General features: G+C 34.6%; 4 protein-coding genes across 6 annotated transcripts; all 4 read left to right on the top strand.

Annotated features, from left to right (window-relative positions):
• Positions 1-171: 171 nt before the first annotated feature.
• On the top strand, positions 172-2,611 carry neurl2 (neuralized E3 ubiquitin protein ligase 2). Of its 2 annotated transcripts, XM_026276822.1 has the most exons (3): positions 172-887; positions 1,006-1,729; positions 1,833-2,609. In XM_026276822.1, exons 2-3 carry the CDS (start codon positions 1,018-1,020, stop codon positions 1,946-1,948), a joined length of 828 nt encoding a protein of 275 aa, XP_026132607.1. In that variant the 5' UTR covers positions 172-887; positions 1,006-1,017; the 3' UTR covers positions 1,949-2,609. The 2 variants fall into 2 exon arrangements, with proteins under 2 accessions (XP_026132607.1, XP_026132608.1); XM_026276823.1 differs by lacking the exon at positions 172-887 and having other exon boundaries at positions 904-1,729; positions 1,833-2,611.
• Positions 2,612-3,255: 644 nt separating this feature from the next.
• Positions 3,256-5,676, top strand: LOC113111760 (methionine-R-sulfoxide reductase B1-A). Its single transcript, XM_074559942.1, has 4 exons — positions 3,256-3,401; positions 4,552-4,694; positions 4,785-4,899; positions 5,014-5,676. Exons 1-4 carry the CDS (start codon positions 3,347-3,349, stop codon positions 5,031-5,033), a joined length of 333 nt encoding a protein of 110 aa, XP_074416043.1. The 5' UTR covers positions 3,256-3,346; the 3' UTR covers positions 5,034-5,676.
• Positions 5,677-7,616: 1,940 nt separating this feature from the next.
• Positions 7,617-12,173, top strand: meiob (meiosis specific with OB-fold). Its single transcript, XM_026276812.1, has 14 exons — positions 7,617-7,709; positions 7,973-8,046; positions 8,280-8,337; positions 8,470-8,601; positions 8,739-8,811; positions 8,917-9,112; positions 9,245-9,345; positions 9,455-9,507; positions 9,590-9,685; positions 9,809-9,907; positions 11,134-11,278; positions 11,361-11,547; positions 11,631-11,717; positions 11,793-12,173. Exons 2-14 carry the CDS (start codon positions 7,975-7,977, stop codon positions 11,898-11,900), a joined length of 1,407 nt encoding a protein of 468 aa, XP_026132597.1. The 5' UTR covers positions 7,617-7,709; positions 7,973-7,974; the 3' UTR covers positions 11,901-12,173.
• Positions 12,174-12,189: 16 nt separating this feature from the next.
• On the top strand, positions 12,190-16,532 carry mlst8 (MTOR associated protein, LST8 homolog (S. cerevisiae)). Of its 2 annotated transcripts, none has more exons than XM_026276813.1 (9): positions 12,190-12,339; positions 12,560-12,701; positions 13,482-13,533; positions 13,651-13,813; positions 13,882-13,957; positions 14,073-14,225; positions 14,349-14,473; positions 14,579-14,742; positions 16,186-16,532. In XM_026276813.1, the coding sequence occupies exons 2-9, from the start codon at positions 12,573-12,575 to the stop codon at positions 16,302-16,304; spliced, it is 981 nt and encodes a 326-aa protein (XP_026132598.1). In that variant the 5' UTR covers positions 12,190-12,339; positions 12,560-12,572; the 3' UTR covers positions 16,305-16,532. The 2 variants fall into 2 exon arrangements, with proteins under 2 accessions (XP_026132598.1, XP_026132599.1); XM_026276814.1 differs by having other exon boundaries at positions 12,210-12,339; positions 12,479-12,701; positions 16,186-16,529.
• The last annotated feature ends 46 nt before the right edge of the window (positions 16,533-16,578 follow it).

Here is a 16,578-nt window from a genome sequence, read left to right as displayed (position 1 = left end):
TCCCCTTAATCCACAAAACTGAGTCTTCACTCCAAACATATGTCTTATATATCAGTACAAATTAATATCCAGTTTAGTTAATTTGTTTACAGGGGCAGTGCACATTAATGAACATGACTGTAAATTTGACAGAGTGTCAAAAAGTAAAATAAATAGATAAATAAAAGTTATTTTATTATTAAAAGTAAATAGGCTAACTGTCATAATATGTTTCTGGTTATAGAAATCAGGTTAATGCATTCACATGATTCCACAATACGACCACTTTCCGTTAAATATCAGAATATTCTTGAGTATATAAACTAATTTAAAGAATAGCAAAATAATAAAAAATGAACTACATTTTATTTTTCATTTGACCAAGAAAAAAATATTGCATTCCCACATTGTAGCCTGTAATATTTCACTGTCTCAGACTTTGCTAGGGAGGTGGGGTAAAAGAGGACAATTACTTTGGCCTAGATAAAGCTTTGCAGAGCCCTCTTAACACAGATCTCTCTGCTATGAAGATACATGTTACTTAGAGAAATAGACAACACAAGCCCACTCTCTACTTCCTTACGAGTACTATTCAGTATTTATTTATATTTTTAATGAACACCATGATCTACAAGAAACAGTGGATAGTGAATTGTCAATGAGCAGTTCTGATCTGAAGGCTATAACTCCTCCCAGTCATTAGTCTTCACTCACCATATCTGTCAGCTATTTAAAACCACAACTGACACATGCAGGAGGTCAAAAATAGTCAGCCCTTCAGGGCTAAAAATTCCTAAGCCACAAGTGAACCGTGGTGGAGGTATCGTTTAAAAAGATCATGCTTTTAACAAGAACTATCCCCAGAGAAAAGGACAATAAACACTGAGGAAAATATTCTGCTTGAATAAGTGAGTTTTTAGCTTTTATTCTTTGTCCATTTGTGTTTTACAGGCTTAAAAAAAAAAAAAAAAACTTTTAAGCTTGAGTTATTACAAAGTTATGTCTCTTATTTGATTTAACTTGTAGAAAACTGTCAAAATGGCAGCAGTTTTGGGTCAGTTTATGGAATTCCATTCAGTTCACGGGACAAATGTGAGACTGGACCCCTCGAGGACTCAAGCCACCCGAGTAGAAAGTTTTGCAAATGGTGTCTGCTTCAGTAGAGGCCCTTTAAGCCCTGGAGAGATCTTCCTAGTGGAGATAGAAGAGAAAGAACTGGGTTGGTGTGGTCATTTAAGGATCGGACTTACTGCCCACGACCCTCGGACACTGGAAACTGTGCCAGAATACTCTCTGCCTGATCTAGTGGATATGGGAGACAGCTGGGTATTTGCAATAACAAGAAATCATAATAAAGTCATTGAAGAAGAAGGAGAAGGTGGTGAACAGCCAAATGTTGGTGATGAGGCAGAAAACAAGCCTAAAACATTTTTCACAGACACTCACCTGTATATAGAAAACATAGGCATACCCAGAGACAAGTTGGTGGGACGCAGTCGACCCGGGAGATTCAGTCACATCCTGGATGATCTGTATAAAACCAACGCTCTACCCCCCACGGCCCGTCGCAGTCGGATAGGGGTTGTCTATGTACCTAAGGGACAAGGGTGTGCCGACATGCACATTATTGTCAATGGTGAAGACATGGGAGCCTCTGCAAAGAGCATCCCCACCAATAAGCCGCTGTATGCTGTTGTGGATGTATTTGCAGCTACTAAATGTGTTCGGATTGTCCAGGTGGAATATGGATGTAAGTTTCAGTTTATAGCTTGCTAATATGCTTTGATATGATTATATGACCCACATTGTAAGACAGACTGTAATGATCCCTCTCTTTTGCTCCTGTGTTTTAGTTGCCTCACTGCAGACACTCTGCCGAAAGACAATCCAGAAACACATCATTCACAGAATGGCTTTGGACTGGTTGGAACTTCCTGAGTTACTTAAACACTATTGTAAATATGAGTGAGCATAACCTATTAAACATCTGAGCAGAAAAGGTCTTTAAAACTAAATGTGGCTGTATTGTTTTTTTTTTCTTCGCCCACCTTTACATATCTATGAAATAAAAAATAAATGTTCTTCAAGGCTTGTAGCACTTACAGTGTTGCTCAAACTTGCATTTCCAGTAATACTTCAGTGAACTGTGATTCTTATATTCTCATGGCTAAAATGATCTTTCAGCGAGCCATAAATGCATATTAGCCATGTAAAGCCTGGCATATTGAATAATAGTAGTCCAAATAAATGTTTATTACAGTTTAGAATCTTAGACTGAATCTTTAGATAAAAACGTGAAAATATTTTTTTGTTTTATGTTTTATATTTGTATGTGATACATCAGGGTTTTATGGCATAAACTGATATAGTAAGAAAAAGACCTCATACTCGAGGAGGAGGAAAAAAACACAGAATTCTGATAGCTGTAAATCACTGAGATCTTAACATACATACATAAATACATATAAATATCTGTTGTCACTCTACCTATATCTCCTAATACGGGCCTATATGTCTTATTAAGATTATTATTAGAAATATTGTTTAGAAATATTAATTAATTATTTAAAATAATAAAAGTTCTGTGGTTTTATTGTGGGGGGAACCTTCTTTATGCAATGCAATGCACTGCATCTTTCCTAATGCAATGATATACAGTGATAAGTGATAAATGTACAAATATACATATACATACATATACATACATATACATATATATATATATATATATATATATATATATATGTATATATATATATATGTATATATATATATATATATATATATATATATATATATATATATATATATATATATATATATATATATATATTATCATGTCAATTGATAATTGAGAGGCCTCTTGTGTATCAAACATGATACAGTGGGCTTTATAGGGTTAAATGTCAACATGCCATTTTGTTTGTGTTTGTAAATTTCTTGATTCACAATGTCTTTTCTTTGCCATTTGTAAATTAGTAAATAAACGTAGTTGAATTTTCACTTGTGGTCTTTGACTTTTGAACCTCACTATATTTCATTATCTTTTTAAATGGTTGAGGTTTCTTAAAAACATTCCTGAGACATATCATAGCATTCATTATTTAGCCTACCATAAAATAAATGTATTCTTAATGTATATAATTCATCTTTTAAACGAATCCATTTATTAAAGCGCCTTCATTCATTCACATATGAAGCGTTGTCCACGTTGACAGGAGTGTTCGGTTGATCTGCACTGACACCTAGCGGTCGTTCAGAGAAAGGTAAACTGTTGTGTAAGGGTCACGTGACCGGAACATTTCGTTTCTCAGCTTGTCCTCGCACTTGATCTGCTCATACACTGTCTGTGCTATCTACTGAAACGATGTCATTTTGTTCTTTTTTCGGGAAGGAGTATTATAAAGATAATTTTAAACCCGGTAAGTAATGTTTTTCATTATTTACTTTCCACAACCTGCTCCCTTGAAGGAAGATTATGATGTAACTTTATAAAACTTGGCTGAACAGGTGTACCGAAATTCGCTAACCAAGGGCCTGTACCATGAAGCTGGATTAGGTGGCTAGCCAGCTATGTTTCATCTTAGTTTCCGCCAACTCTGGATTTTAGGTACTATGAAAGTAGCTCGGCTTTAATCGGTGTTAGTTGCCATGGAATCTTTCGCTGCACGGCTAACCTGCTCCGGGGCAGGTTATGTTCTTGATTAGAGATTTCAAACTGAAGGTGGACCAATCAGATGTGAGAGAAGTGACACATGTCTGACACAAAGTCACTCCAGTTTATCTTGCTCCAAATTAAAGGTCACTTATGCTTAAAAAAAAAAAATAGAAGTCTGGCTTTAATGATAATAACTGAGTCATTTTATGATTTATATAATTATTGTGATTGATATTATTATTTATCTCTTACACACAAGCAATTTTAGTTTAACAGTTATTATAAATTATTTTAAATAAATATTAATGTATACAGATCATGTAATATAAATAAGCTGTAGTATCAAAAGATTGCACTATTTTAAAAATTACAAATCTGAACTTACATGTTCAAGTCTCTATCACTATATATTTTCAAATGTATAAACTATGTTAACAAGTTCCACTTGTGACTACACTGATGGAGCAAGATCATTTATTTTATTAGTCCTCCTTCATTTTTCATATGACATTTAAATTTCGCATAATCTTCAATCTCTTAATCTTTAGCAAAACCTTTAACCTTTAGTTTTGAATCTCGCGAGAAGTAAATTAAACATGCTTTGTATTGCAAGGCTCCTGATTGGCTGTTCACCAGTGATGTCACACATTCATGTGCATGCGCTCCACAAACTCAGGATCAAAGCCTGAATTGACAAAGAAAGTTGATGAACAGCATCATGGTACCAACAAAGCCGGATTGGAGAGGTTTGGTTTTGTCAACTCAAAACTAATCCTCTAACTCTGAATTTGTTCAGCTACCATCATGGTACAGGCCCCAACACTGCTTAAATATTACTATAGCTAAGAAAACAACGTGTCTGTTTTACAAACTTGTCGAAAAGGACATTTACCTGATTCAGTTTTTCTCTGCAGGTATATATGTTTGCTCCCAGTGTGGGCATCCACTCTTTTCTAGCAGATCCAAATATGAGCATTCCTCCCCCTGGCCTGCCTTCACTGAAACCCTCCGAGAGGACAGTGTATCAAAACACATGGAGACATTAACAGCCTACAAGGTCAGAATCAGATGTTTTTTAATTAGTTCATATTTACAGACACCACAAATATGTTCCTGTTTGTTTATACGTATCCATTTATATATGCAGGTTCTGTGTGGCAAGTGTGGAAATGGACTAGGCCATGAGTTTCTGAATGACGGACCCGAGGACGGCTTATCACGTTTTTGAATATTCAGTCACTCGCTTAAGTTTGTCCCAAAAGGTAAGTCACCACACGTAGTTTTCTGTATCATTTTAACAGTATCAAATAGCTTTATTTGTATTTACATTAATAAGTAACCATTTTAATTCATACTCCCAACTTTTTTCCAATCAGATAAGGTTGATAAACAATAAGCGAGGTGATGAGGCTGCTGTTGCACGCACACTGGTAACGGGATGTTCAGCTCATGAAGTGGACAAGGAAAAGCCCCAAATGGAGATCCTGTTCACAGATATATTATGACATTCCTGGGAGCCACAGAGACTAAAGTAGTTGCTTTATTTTTATACTAGTCTGTAGAGCCTGACCGATATATCTTTACCTTTTTTTTTTTACAGAACATAAAACGCAGATTAAATGCAGATTAAAAGTTTGTCCAGCAGAGCGCACTTTTTTTTCTGGAATATTGCTAAATTTTAAATTCGAAAAATATTGAAACTCTTTGGTCATTTTTGAGCATGCTAACGGTCTAATCTGATTAAATGATCTATGCCAGACTAAGCTAAATATGCTACCGTCAGACCCGGAGATCGGCTGAATGGATTCGAAAACGGTAAAACTCAACTGTTGAACTCTAGCGGAGTTGGAAAATTAGCCTGTTTTCAAAAATAGTGGAGTGTTCCTTTAATGCTACATTGTCACCTAGTTTGAGAGACTCGATGCTAAGTAAATAACAAAAATGTCCCCGTCTTTTACTATCACAATGAGCTTATCATATTCGTTTGCTACATAGTAAGGCCCTATGATTTCCATTAAATGGAATTTACTGTATAACATGGAATTTCATGGAATTTGTCTTATTTTTGATGAATAAATAAAAACCTATCCATACACACACACACACTACTAGGCTACTAATAGGCTATTAAATTGCAAAACAAAACACAAAGATTTTAATACTAATGTTCTGCATGCTCATTTGATTTCCAGAAAATACACAACACAGAGTTTGTGGAAAAAAAATAGTTATTATTTATTTATTTTAGATGTTTACATTTGGAAAAGCTGTGCTTCCTGCATAAACCTGCACCTGTTGGTTAGGCAGTAGCTTGCTTGCCACAGTAACCAATGTCTCTCTATATCTGACGCACCCACTTCAGGTCCAAATACCAAATACTTAATCAGCTGTGATAGATGAGGGAGACATTCAAAATGTACAGGGCTGGGGGTACTCCAGGACAGGTTTGAGAACCACTGCCCAACACAGTTACCTTCTTTAATTTCTTAATTCCAAGTTATTTATAGTTTGTTCTATTTGTGTTATTTAAAATAAGTGAAGTTTACTGTTGACTGCACTGATGTCAGACTCATTTTGAATAATACAGTTTATTGTTAAATTGCTAAATACCCTACCATGTCACATGATTATAAGTGTTTGATCACTACATTTGAGTTATCATTGCAAAAATGGGTGTATGTGTTTATGTAGGCTATATACTGTATTCTATATACAGTATCAAGTCAAAAGTTTGGATACACTAATGGGAAGTGTGTCGAAACATTTGACTATACTGTACTATAATATAGTCTAGAATATTATCCAATATATCGGTATCGGTCTTGTTTTACTCCCTAATATAAATATCTGCATCGATTGGGCCCCCAAAAAAAACATATCGTTTGGGCTCTACTAGTCTGCATAAGCTGATATGAACATGTGCAAGATGAATGAATGAAATTACTTGATAAAACCAGTCTGGAATATTGCTAATTTAAAATGATAATTGTGGACCTTCACTTATTTCCTAAAGAAAGTTACAGCACAGTTCACTGTCACAATGATGATTATTATTATGAACAAATAAATAATTTTAACATTAAAATAGCATGTTATTAATTCATGTCTCTTTGTTTTGTTTCCACTATTAAAGTATGAATCAAATCAATTTTGTTTGTTTCCTTTTATTGTTATTTTAATTTTTAATTTATTTATTTTAACCTTAAATTTCTATTTTAATTTTTAAATAGCACAGTTGGTTTTAATTTTGTTGAATAAAAACACATACAAAATACAAAAGTCATTCACACATACAAAAACAAAGAATTGAATACTCCAATGACTTAGCATTTTTTTGTGTGTGTCAGTCTATGGTGCACACGCAGTGGCTGCTTGGCACACACACACATACACACAAAGTGCTAAGTCATTGGCGTATTCAATTCTTTGGTTTTGTATGTGTGAATGACTGTTTTTATTCAACAAAATTAAAACCCACTGTGCTATAGGCTTATTCAGTGCTTACACACTTCAAAGTGAGATTAAAGTCTTACTGAAAGATTTGCTGATAATTCTGAATGTCTGGAATATACTACTTAACTTATTTATTCTTATTTTTTGGCACCATTTTACTATTTTTTTTTGTTTTAGTTATTGAAATTTATATATATAAATTTCAAATAACTCAATATAAGTGTGTTTGTGTGTGTGTGTGTGTGTATAATTATTATTATTTTTTTATATATATAAATGATTACTCTGTCTCCTTGTCTTTTCCTTGTAAGTCTGTATGTAACTTACGTGTATTTTTGTATTGTCTTTTTTTTCTTTATTTATTGAAGTAAAATAAATATTGAATATATAACATAAAAATAAACATTTTACATAAACTATGGTACTTTTAGAGGGGAAATATTTTTTATTTTATTTTATCGAAGACCATGATATGTCATTTATTTAATAAAATAAAATAAATGGGAGCACCCAACTTTGGTTGTAACGTTAGTAGTAACGGTCACATTTCAAAGCTCCAGACCCGCGAATTGCTTCATCTGCTGCTTTCGACTGAAAGAAGAAAACAAGACTTCCCAAGGTGATTATAGTGGCGGTTAAGCTTAACGAACAATAACACATTGCTTAATTAATTTATAATAAGTAATATAGTGTAGGGTACAGAAAAAGTAACAATTAGCAACGAATCTGTTTTACCTCAGCGTTAGTTCTTCAGGTTGAAATTAATGTTACTAGCTTTTTTTAATGACTCCTTTGCTGGTTTTGCGCTTCATAAAATTGGAATTATTTTTTCGTCAGAATCACACTCCACATCGTTTTTCCGTTGTGATACTGTCGTTTCAGGTATGAAAAAGATGTACGGTTCAATCGGAAACTACGTTCCAATAAGTGACCTAAACATAAACATCACACACTCGGTGAGAACCTGAGGCAAATGTCAGAAGACGTAACGTTAGTTTTGAGGACCTGGTTATGCTGGTGTCTTGATTTGAATAAATGATTAGCAGTAAGAGAATTGTTCAAAATATGGTTTATATATTTAGCTTCGTTTATAAGATAGATAAATTGCTCTTAACAAAACTGGCCTTGTAATAGAATGCCTGCAAGCAATATATTTTCCATCAAAAAATAAGGCCTTTTCATTTTCCAGAAGGTGGTCGGAGTTATAATTGGGAAAACTGATTCAAGAGGATTTCCAGACCGGAAAAGTTGGTTACCATTACATAGATGTTCATGCATTCTATTTCCATTCAATTTCTTTCTTTCTTTCTTTCTTTCTTTCTTTCTTTCTTTCTTTCTTTATATAGCTTATAATAGTCAGTCTTTTATGTTTATTTCAGATGCTGGCTCTGAAAGGTTTACTTTCAGCTTTACCATCAAAGATTCCCCAGAACATTTTATCAATGTGTCTGCATGGGGAAATGAGGAATATGTCCAAGGACTGAGCAGTCGCTTTCAGATTGGGGATTGTGGTGAGATTTAATTTAGTCATTAGGAATCTAATTAATGTCATTTAGATTTAACAATTACTTTTAACAAACACACTTTTAATATTAACTTCTAATGCACTGAATTGACACTGCAAGCCAAAAAACATCTTCTGTTTCAGTTGTAATTGAAAATCCCCTCGTAGTGACCAAAGACTATGAGAAAGAAGAAAGATTTTGCCCTTCAACACCCAGGTAAAAAAAATAAATAAATTAAAAACAAATTAAATCACATCCAGCTAAGAAACATTACTCTGTCATCATACTGTAAGTTTGTAAGTGATACATATTTTATTTCAGTACCTACAGGCTGTTGGTAACAGAGACTCACTCAAACATTAGGATATGCTCAGATTTAGAAACAGAGGCCAGGATTCTGCCACTATTCCACATGCCAATTAAAGACTCAAGGGACTTCTATTCATTGGGAGACATTACTGCAAATGGAGAGAGTCTGAATGGACACATCATTAACATTCTAGCAGCAGTGCAGTCGGTTAGATTCCAACAATATACTGCTAGCCCTCCTCACTGTCATGGAAATTCACACAACTTGGCATTGGTGGCTGCGGGGCAAAAGTACAAATGTGTTTTTATCCTTTTCAATGATTGAGATTATATCATTTAGATTGGAGAGGAGAAATTCTTTACCAAATCTGATGGACGCAAAGGACAGAGGCTAGAAATAAAGCTCTTTGATGACACTGGGAAATCATTCCCTTTTGTGTGGTGAGTACAGTTAAATTCAGTATGATTCAAAAAATGAAATAAATCAACAAACAACAAATATCCACCGCAAACACTAAATTGAGTGATTTCATTATTTTTTTTCATCCAGCTGGGATAAAGAGACTATTAGGCTGGTACAAACACTGACACAAAGAGAAACAGGTATAATAATGTTTATTTGTCTGTTTATTGGCAATTTCTAAGATGTGCGGATTGAAATGCATTTGATCTATTTTTTTCTCAGTGCTGTTTATTGCAGATGCCCGCATCACTTTTGACAGCTTTCGCAGCTGTATGACAGCAACAGCCACCTCAAAGACAATCATTACCCTCAACCCTGGTACCGATGTGATATGCTAGATAAAAGAATCTGTTTAAATACTTACAGTTATAATATTTTTATTATTGTTCTATTTAAACAGCTATCATTAAAATCCTTAAATTGTTTTCAATTACATTTTAGATACAGCAGAAGCCAACCAGCTGTACACATGTATCAGGGAACTGCTAGAAGCTGGAGGACTGGATGACCAAGACATCCTCTCAGGTGACGATGTGCAATGTAAGTGACAGGATGTATCTTAACCTCTGCATTAACAATGCAGTACATATAGTGCAGTTCATACAGAAACATTTTACAATAAGGTCCCAATATTAACATTAGTTAATGCATTAAAGTAGTAGTTCATCCAAAAATAAAAATATACTAAGCCTCAGCCCGTCCAAGAAGTACTGTTGACGAGTTATTTTCTTTGTCTGAGCAGATTTGGCATAATATAGCCTTACATTACTTGCTCACAAAATTGATCCTCTGAAGTGAAAGGTGCCATCAGAATGAGAGAATGAGAGCCATAAAAACATCACAATACTCTTTGTGTTTTACATAGACTGTATAAAAACATGGCCGTAGTGTCCGTGATGTCACGCATAGGTTTCCGAAGAGTGTTTTTGAAGCAAATATTATTTTTGGAACCAGGCTGTAAACGTTTTTTATTTCTGCTGTTAAGTTAGACATTTTAACATGGGGAGACTATGGGATTGACTCCCTTTTGCAGCCAGCCTCAAGCATCCAGTTGACGAATTACAGTTTAAGTCACTTCCTTATGGGCTTCACGAGAGAGAGCGGGAGGATGCCGCTTGGTTTTTTAAGAAACATATCTATCATTTTGAATCTAAAACCATTGCTTGTGGTTAAGATACGAGTCCTCTATCCATAAAATTGCTTTCTCTAGTGAAAAAGACTTCTTGTCTGAATCAGAAGAGAAATGTGCACAGATGAAATACTGTTTACATGTGAAAACTGTTCTGAACAAATATGTTGGTGGATTTTGATATGAGAGGAATTTTCACTGGAGGTATCATTAGTATGGATTCTTATGGACTCATTTTGTGGCAAGAGGTGATGGTTTAAAGTTTACATTTCTCCAAATGTAAAAAAGAAAGAAACTCATACTTTTTGGATGTTCTGAAGGTGGAAATTTTTTCATTTCGGGGTGAACTATTCCTAAACTAACATTGACTAACAGTAAGCAATTTTTTACAGTTTTTGATAAACTTTATTCACATTAGTCAACAAAAACACAATTCTTTATTGTTAGTTCATATTAGCTTAGGTCCGTTAAATAACACTACTTCTGATTTTATTAATGCATCAATAGATGCTGAAATTAACATTAAGGTTAACAAATAATATTTTTCTTATTATCTAATGTAGTTAACTAATGTTAAAAATTAAATCTTAATGTAAAGTGTAACCACTAAAACTGTAACCTTCCATTTATTTCTCAGTGGATTCCATTAGTGATGTTCTGACTGTGGAAAAGCTTAAAGCCAGAAGTCAAGAACATGCTGAGGTCCTTCACTGCATAATATTTGGATTCATCACAAGTCTGGAACTAAATTCCTCCATCTCAAAGGTCATACGCAAGAGATGGTAAGTGTGCAATGCTTTGACAGTTTGATGCAATGGTCTTCTATTCACAAGCCTTAGTTTTAACAAATAACTTCTCCACCAGTGCCAAATGCAAATTTCGAATCAATGAGGAGAGTCAGACATGTTCCAATGATGCCTGTCCAAATCAAGGACAACAGCTCCAGGCCACTGAAGGCTTTGACCTGCTGGTGGACATCAGTGATCACACTGGGACTGTGCAGTCGTGCAGCCTGGCAGGCACAGTGGCTGAGAAAACCCTGGGCTGTAAAGTGAGTTAACTTAAGACTGTCTGTGTGTGTCCTGATGTCTGTATGTTCTGCAAAGAGTAAACGTCAAATATTTATGTTGACAGACAGAAGAGTTTTTGCGTCTGTCGGAGTCTCAAAGGATGACTCTGAAGTGGCAGTTTCTTCTGGAGAGATGCAAAATCTATCTAAAGGTTATCCATGTTTTTTTCTTATTTTTAAAAATTGAATATTTAAGCATGTAACTCACTCTGCATTTTAAATTGTAGGTTTTTCCATCTACTAGAAGCAGAAGTGGAATGAGGGCAAGCATTTTGTCATGTGCACTCGCTGACCCCGTTGAAGTGAAGCAAAACTTTGCCTCCTTTGTGGTTTGATGCAACACAGCAACCAAAACAGCATTGTTCCTCATGTGAAAACAAATTGAATGTAGGCCTTCTTGTGTTTAAGTTCACCTTGCTTCAAATCCATATATTGTGAATAATATATATATATATTTGAAAATTTGTTCCAATGCCCCATTTGATCTCATTGTGTTGTAATTGATCTCTGTAAAGAATTTATTTCCATAATTGTATCCAAATATGTTTGCATCAAACTGATTTTTCTTAACTGTTTTAACAAATAAATACGTTAAATATTGAACACTGTGCTGCTGCCTCGGAACCTTTTTTTTCACGAATTGTTTGTGTGCGGACGGTTTTGGAAGAAACACTGTTTAGGTTTGACATCTCTAAATAAATAATGTTAAATTCGTTAGCGCTGTCATATTTTACATGTATCTGATCGGATTTCTAGTGTAATCTTAATCATCAGGTAAGAACATTAATTTAAGTTGTATTATTTGTATCAAGCTTGTACAGTTTTATATTTAGAAAAGCATTTTAGCACGGTAAACACATTAGTGCCATGCTATTAGGTTTATTATCTTATTGCCAACATAAATGATTTACAGAAACACGAACATAAAAACGCTTTAAGGTACATTCACAAAGACTGCCTCGGCTAAAACGAGTCTGGAAATCCTCCTGTGAAGCTGTCTTTAGGTCATGAATGTGAATCAAGGCACCGTGGGCAGTGATCCGGTGATACTCGCCACCGCTGGATATGATCACACCGTCCGGTTCTGGCAGGCTCACAGTGGCATCTGCACGAGAACCGTCCAGCACCAGGACTCTGTATCCTTCGCAGAGCAAGATACACAGACTTTTACCCCGTATCAAAAAGAAGTGCTCTAATTGTACTGAATCTACACTTGTAATGTATTACAAATCTTAAAAGTATTTTTCGAAATGTACTTGCAGATAATGTAACATTACATTAATAAAAAGCAATTTAAGTCCTTAATGTTCATGTTTATTAAAACACTTTAAAAAGTGCACTTTGTAATAATGCCATATTAGAAGTTTTGGTAACATGTACTTTTTAAATCATGTAACCATTTAATAATCATTTGTCATGTTTTGAAGAAGTGCACTTATTTTGATGTTATGACCAAGATACTAAAGCACATGTAATCATAATTTTAGCTACATTTTTAAGTATAATGCAACTTCATCACTACAAATGTTTAATTACAGATATATTTAAATACTTGACATGCATTGTTTTTATAGAAATTACATGAAAATATATTTTTGTTGCCATAAATGGTTACCATAAATGGGCATATTTAAAAGACAATGCAAGTAATTATACAATTAGATTTAAAAATGCACTCAAGTCCCCCTTAAGTGGGTCAAACCCACACTTAAGTTTAACTAATTGTACCTAATTTACCTTTTTTTACATTTTAATTTGATTGCAAACAGTATAATTTTTTTGTAGTATATTATTTCCATAATAAGGACTCTGTGTGAACTGCTGGTACATCCTGTGCAGTAGGGTTAGTGAGTTTATGGTGCAAATTTATGGTTTAGGTGCAAAAATACCTCCAAGATCCTTAACTCAAACACCAGCAGGTGAATTCCCTTGAAGTGACACCTGATAGGAGCATGATTGCTGCTACTGGTAAGTTAAGCATGTGCCTCCTAATTTATATATAAAGCTGTTAAATTATGCAAATAGTATTTCTCTTCTATCTCTGCCTGAATAGTTTCCACACTGTACCCTTTTCTTGTGTTTTAGGTTATCAACACATACGCATGTATGACTTAAATTCAAATAATCCAAACCCTGTGATCAATTACGACGGTGTCAGCAAGAACATCACGTCTGTTGGCTTTCACGAGGATGGGCGGTGGATGTACACGGGTGGAGAAGACTGCATGGCTCGCATCTGGGACTTGAGGTAGGGCCAAACGAATGCTGTCTGCTGGATCTATAAAGGCTGTTTCTCAAAGTACTCTTTTCATTCAGGTCAAGGAATCTACAGTGCCAAAGAATATTTCAAGTCAATGCACCTATTAATTGTGTGTGTCTTCATCCCAATCAGGTCAGTTGGATATTGTTTTATTTTTAATATCTTATTATCTGCTACTATTGCTACTGCTCACAAGAACACCAATCAAAAGTACAGTACATTTTCTTTCTGAATACATTTGCTTTAGGCTGAATTAATTGTTGGGGACCAAAGTGGCGTTATCCATATTTGGGATTTAAAAACAGACCACAATGAACAGCTCATCCCTGAGCCAGATGTGTCCGTCAACTCAGTCCATATCGATCCTGATGCCAGTTATATGGCTGCAGTCAACAGCTCGGTCAGTAACCAATAACAATCAAGTGTTATTCAGTATCTCACACTACTGAGGTTGAGCTAATATGTACTGCATATATTCATACTGTATCAGAATCAGGATTGGTTTATTTGGTTTTGATTGTAGGGCAACTGTTATGTTTGGAATTTGGCCGGAGGAATCGGCGATGAGGTGACACAACTCATACCCAAGACCAAGATCCCTGCTCACAAACGCTACTCATTACGCTGCAAATTCAGCCCAGACTCCACGTAAGTGTCTTACAAAAAAAAGCTAAACTAAGGAACAGGGAGTTATGATTTGATTATACGATTATTAGACCAATCAGTGCATCAGTGTTTTCAACTCTTTGTTAGATTGTTGGCCACATGCTCCGCTGACCAGACCTGTAAAATCTGGAGAACCTCCAACTTCTCTCTGATGACAGAGTTGAGTATAAAGAGTAACAACCCAGGAGAGACGTCCCGAGGCTGGATGTGGGATTGTGCCTTCTCTGGAGATTCACAATACATAGTTACAGGTGAACACGCATAACATACACAGTCCATATGTTTTACTAATACGAGAAGATCATAAGTTTACATGACCATTGCAGAACCTTTGGGCCCACATTATATGAGGTGTCTCCAATAGCATAGTTTCGGTTACATTTTATTTTACAGTACGTGTACTTACATGTACTTATAGTGTACTTACACTTTATCTAAGAAAGTTCTGGTAATACAAGGTAACTACATGGGGTAGGTTAGGTTTAGGGGTAGGTTCAGGGTTAGTACCTAGTTATTACATAGTTATTGTAATTACAATAATAAGTACATAGTATGTACATGAGGAACAGGACTGTAAAATAAATTGGTACCATAGTTTCTGTAATAATTTGTTCACCCTCAAGTTGTTATAACTCTGTATGAGTTTCTTTCTTCTGTTCAATAGCCATTGACTTCCATAATATGAAAACAAAATGCTATAGAAGTCAGTGGCTTACCAGTAATTTTCAAATGATCTTCTTTCATGTTCAAACGAGGAAAGAAACTCATACAGATTTGGAACTAGTGGAAAGTGAGTAAATGTTGACAGAATTAAAATTTATGGGCCAACTATCACTTTGTACTTGCATCGAAAAATAATAATTATTGTTTGGTACAATGTACTTATTGTGCTCATGTTGTACTGCAAAACACTTTTGCTGCTATTGAGGTAGGATACATGTAACCTTTACAGTCCTGTTCTGCATGTACAGTAAATACTACTACACATTGTAGTAATAACAATAACTGGGTAGTATGCTGGCCTGAACCTACCACATCCAAAATTAAAGTTTGTTTGCATAATATAGTATATGGGTGTGCTGCATATATTTATGTATAGAAATACATACACATAGACAAGAAATATATTTAACATATATTTATAATATAAATAATATACTGTATAAATAAATATGTAAAAAATCTATAAATATTTAAAAATGTGAAATATTTGAAGTATTTATATATAAATAGAAATATAAACAGCACACACTGTATATTATGGAAACAAACTTTTATTTTGGACGTGATTAATCGATTTGACAGCACTAGTTTCTACAGATATTACAGATTTAGTAACTTGTAGGCATTATTCAAATAAAAGTACAATGTAAAAAAATATGTTTGTACGTACATTGTATCAAATTATTAATGACATTTTTAGTAGATAGTTGTAAGAGACAGATGTAAAATGGGTCTGAATTTTATAGATGTGTAATATTTTTTTTTTTACGTTCCATAATACTTCCATAATACTTTATACAAATCAAACTGTCCTGTTCAGAATTTTGCTTTCTTTTCTTAATATCGTGTATTGCCTCTTGGAGCATCGATGACATTTTTGTAATGGTTGAGAATCAGTCCCTCAGTTGTCCTGAGTTTGCAGACTTAAAAAATTTTTTTGAGTTTGTGTTCATTTTGGTGTATTTTCTCAGCCTCCTCAGATAACCTTGCACGTCTGTGGTGTGTGGAGACTGGAGAGATCAAACGGGAATACAGTGGCCATCAGAAGGCCGTGGTGTGTTTGGCCTTCAATGACAGTGTGCTTGGATAGTATTCTCCTCATAACATCTGACTTCTGCATATCATAACCATCCTCATGGTATTCAATGGACTGATTACGTGTGTAAACCCTTAATGTTGATGATGACTGGTCTAAAAACTTTCTAAATATTGTATCCTTATCGTAGCAAATCAAATGTATGTTAGGATGCTTCTGCTCAGTTTTTGTATGCATCTACAAGTTTTGTCAATAAATATATTTAGCTTTTGATTATTATCCAGAGATTGCTGAATTTATTCCCTTTCTAGAATGAAATACTCATTCA

This window comes from Carassius auratus, chromosome 12, assembly GCF_003368295.1.
Source record: "Carassius auratus strain Wakin chromosome 12, ASM336829v1, whole genome shotgun sequence".
NCBI lineage: Eukaryota > Metazoa > Chordata > Actinopteri > Cypriniformes > Cyprinidae > Carassius > Carassius auratus.
Note: the sequence above shows the minus strand (reverse complement) of the source record. Positions and strands in the feature narration are given on the sequence as shown.

Coding starts and splice junctions, on each gene's coding strand:
- neurl2 (XM_026276823.1), top strand. CDS start 1,018: ATGGCAGCAGTTTTGGGTCAGTTTATGGAATTCCATTCAGTTCACGGG. Junction 1,730..1,832: donor TGTCCAGGTGGAATATGGAT/GTAAGTTTCAGT, acceptor CCTGTGTTTTAG/TTGCCTCACTGCAGACACTC.
- meiob (XM_026276812.1), top strand. CDS start 7,975: ATGAAAAAGATGTACGGTTCAATCGGAAACTACGTTCCAATAAGTGAC. Junction 9,686..9,808: donor AATCATTACCCTCAACCCTG/GTACCGATGTGA, acceptor ATTACATTTTAG/ATACAGCAGAAGCCAACCAG. Junction 11,548..11,630: donor AGAAAACCCTGGGCTGTAAA/GTGAGTTAACTT, acceptor TTATGTTGACAG/ACAGAAGAGTTTTTGCGTCT.
- mlst8 (XM_026276813.1), top strand. CDS start 12,573: ATGAATGTGAATCAAGGCACCGTGGGCAGTGATCCGGTGATACTCGCC. Junction 12,702..13,481: donor CCGTCCAGCACCAGGACTCT/GTATCCTTCGCA, acceptor CTCAAACACCAG/CAGGTGAATTCCCTTGAAGT. Junction 13,958..14,072: donor TGTGTCTTCATCCCAATCAG/GTCAGTTGGATA, acceptor CATTTGCTTTAG/GCTGAATTAATTGTTGGGGA.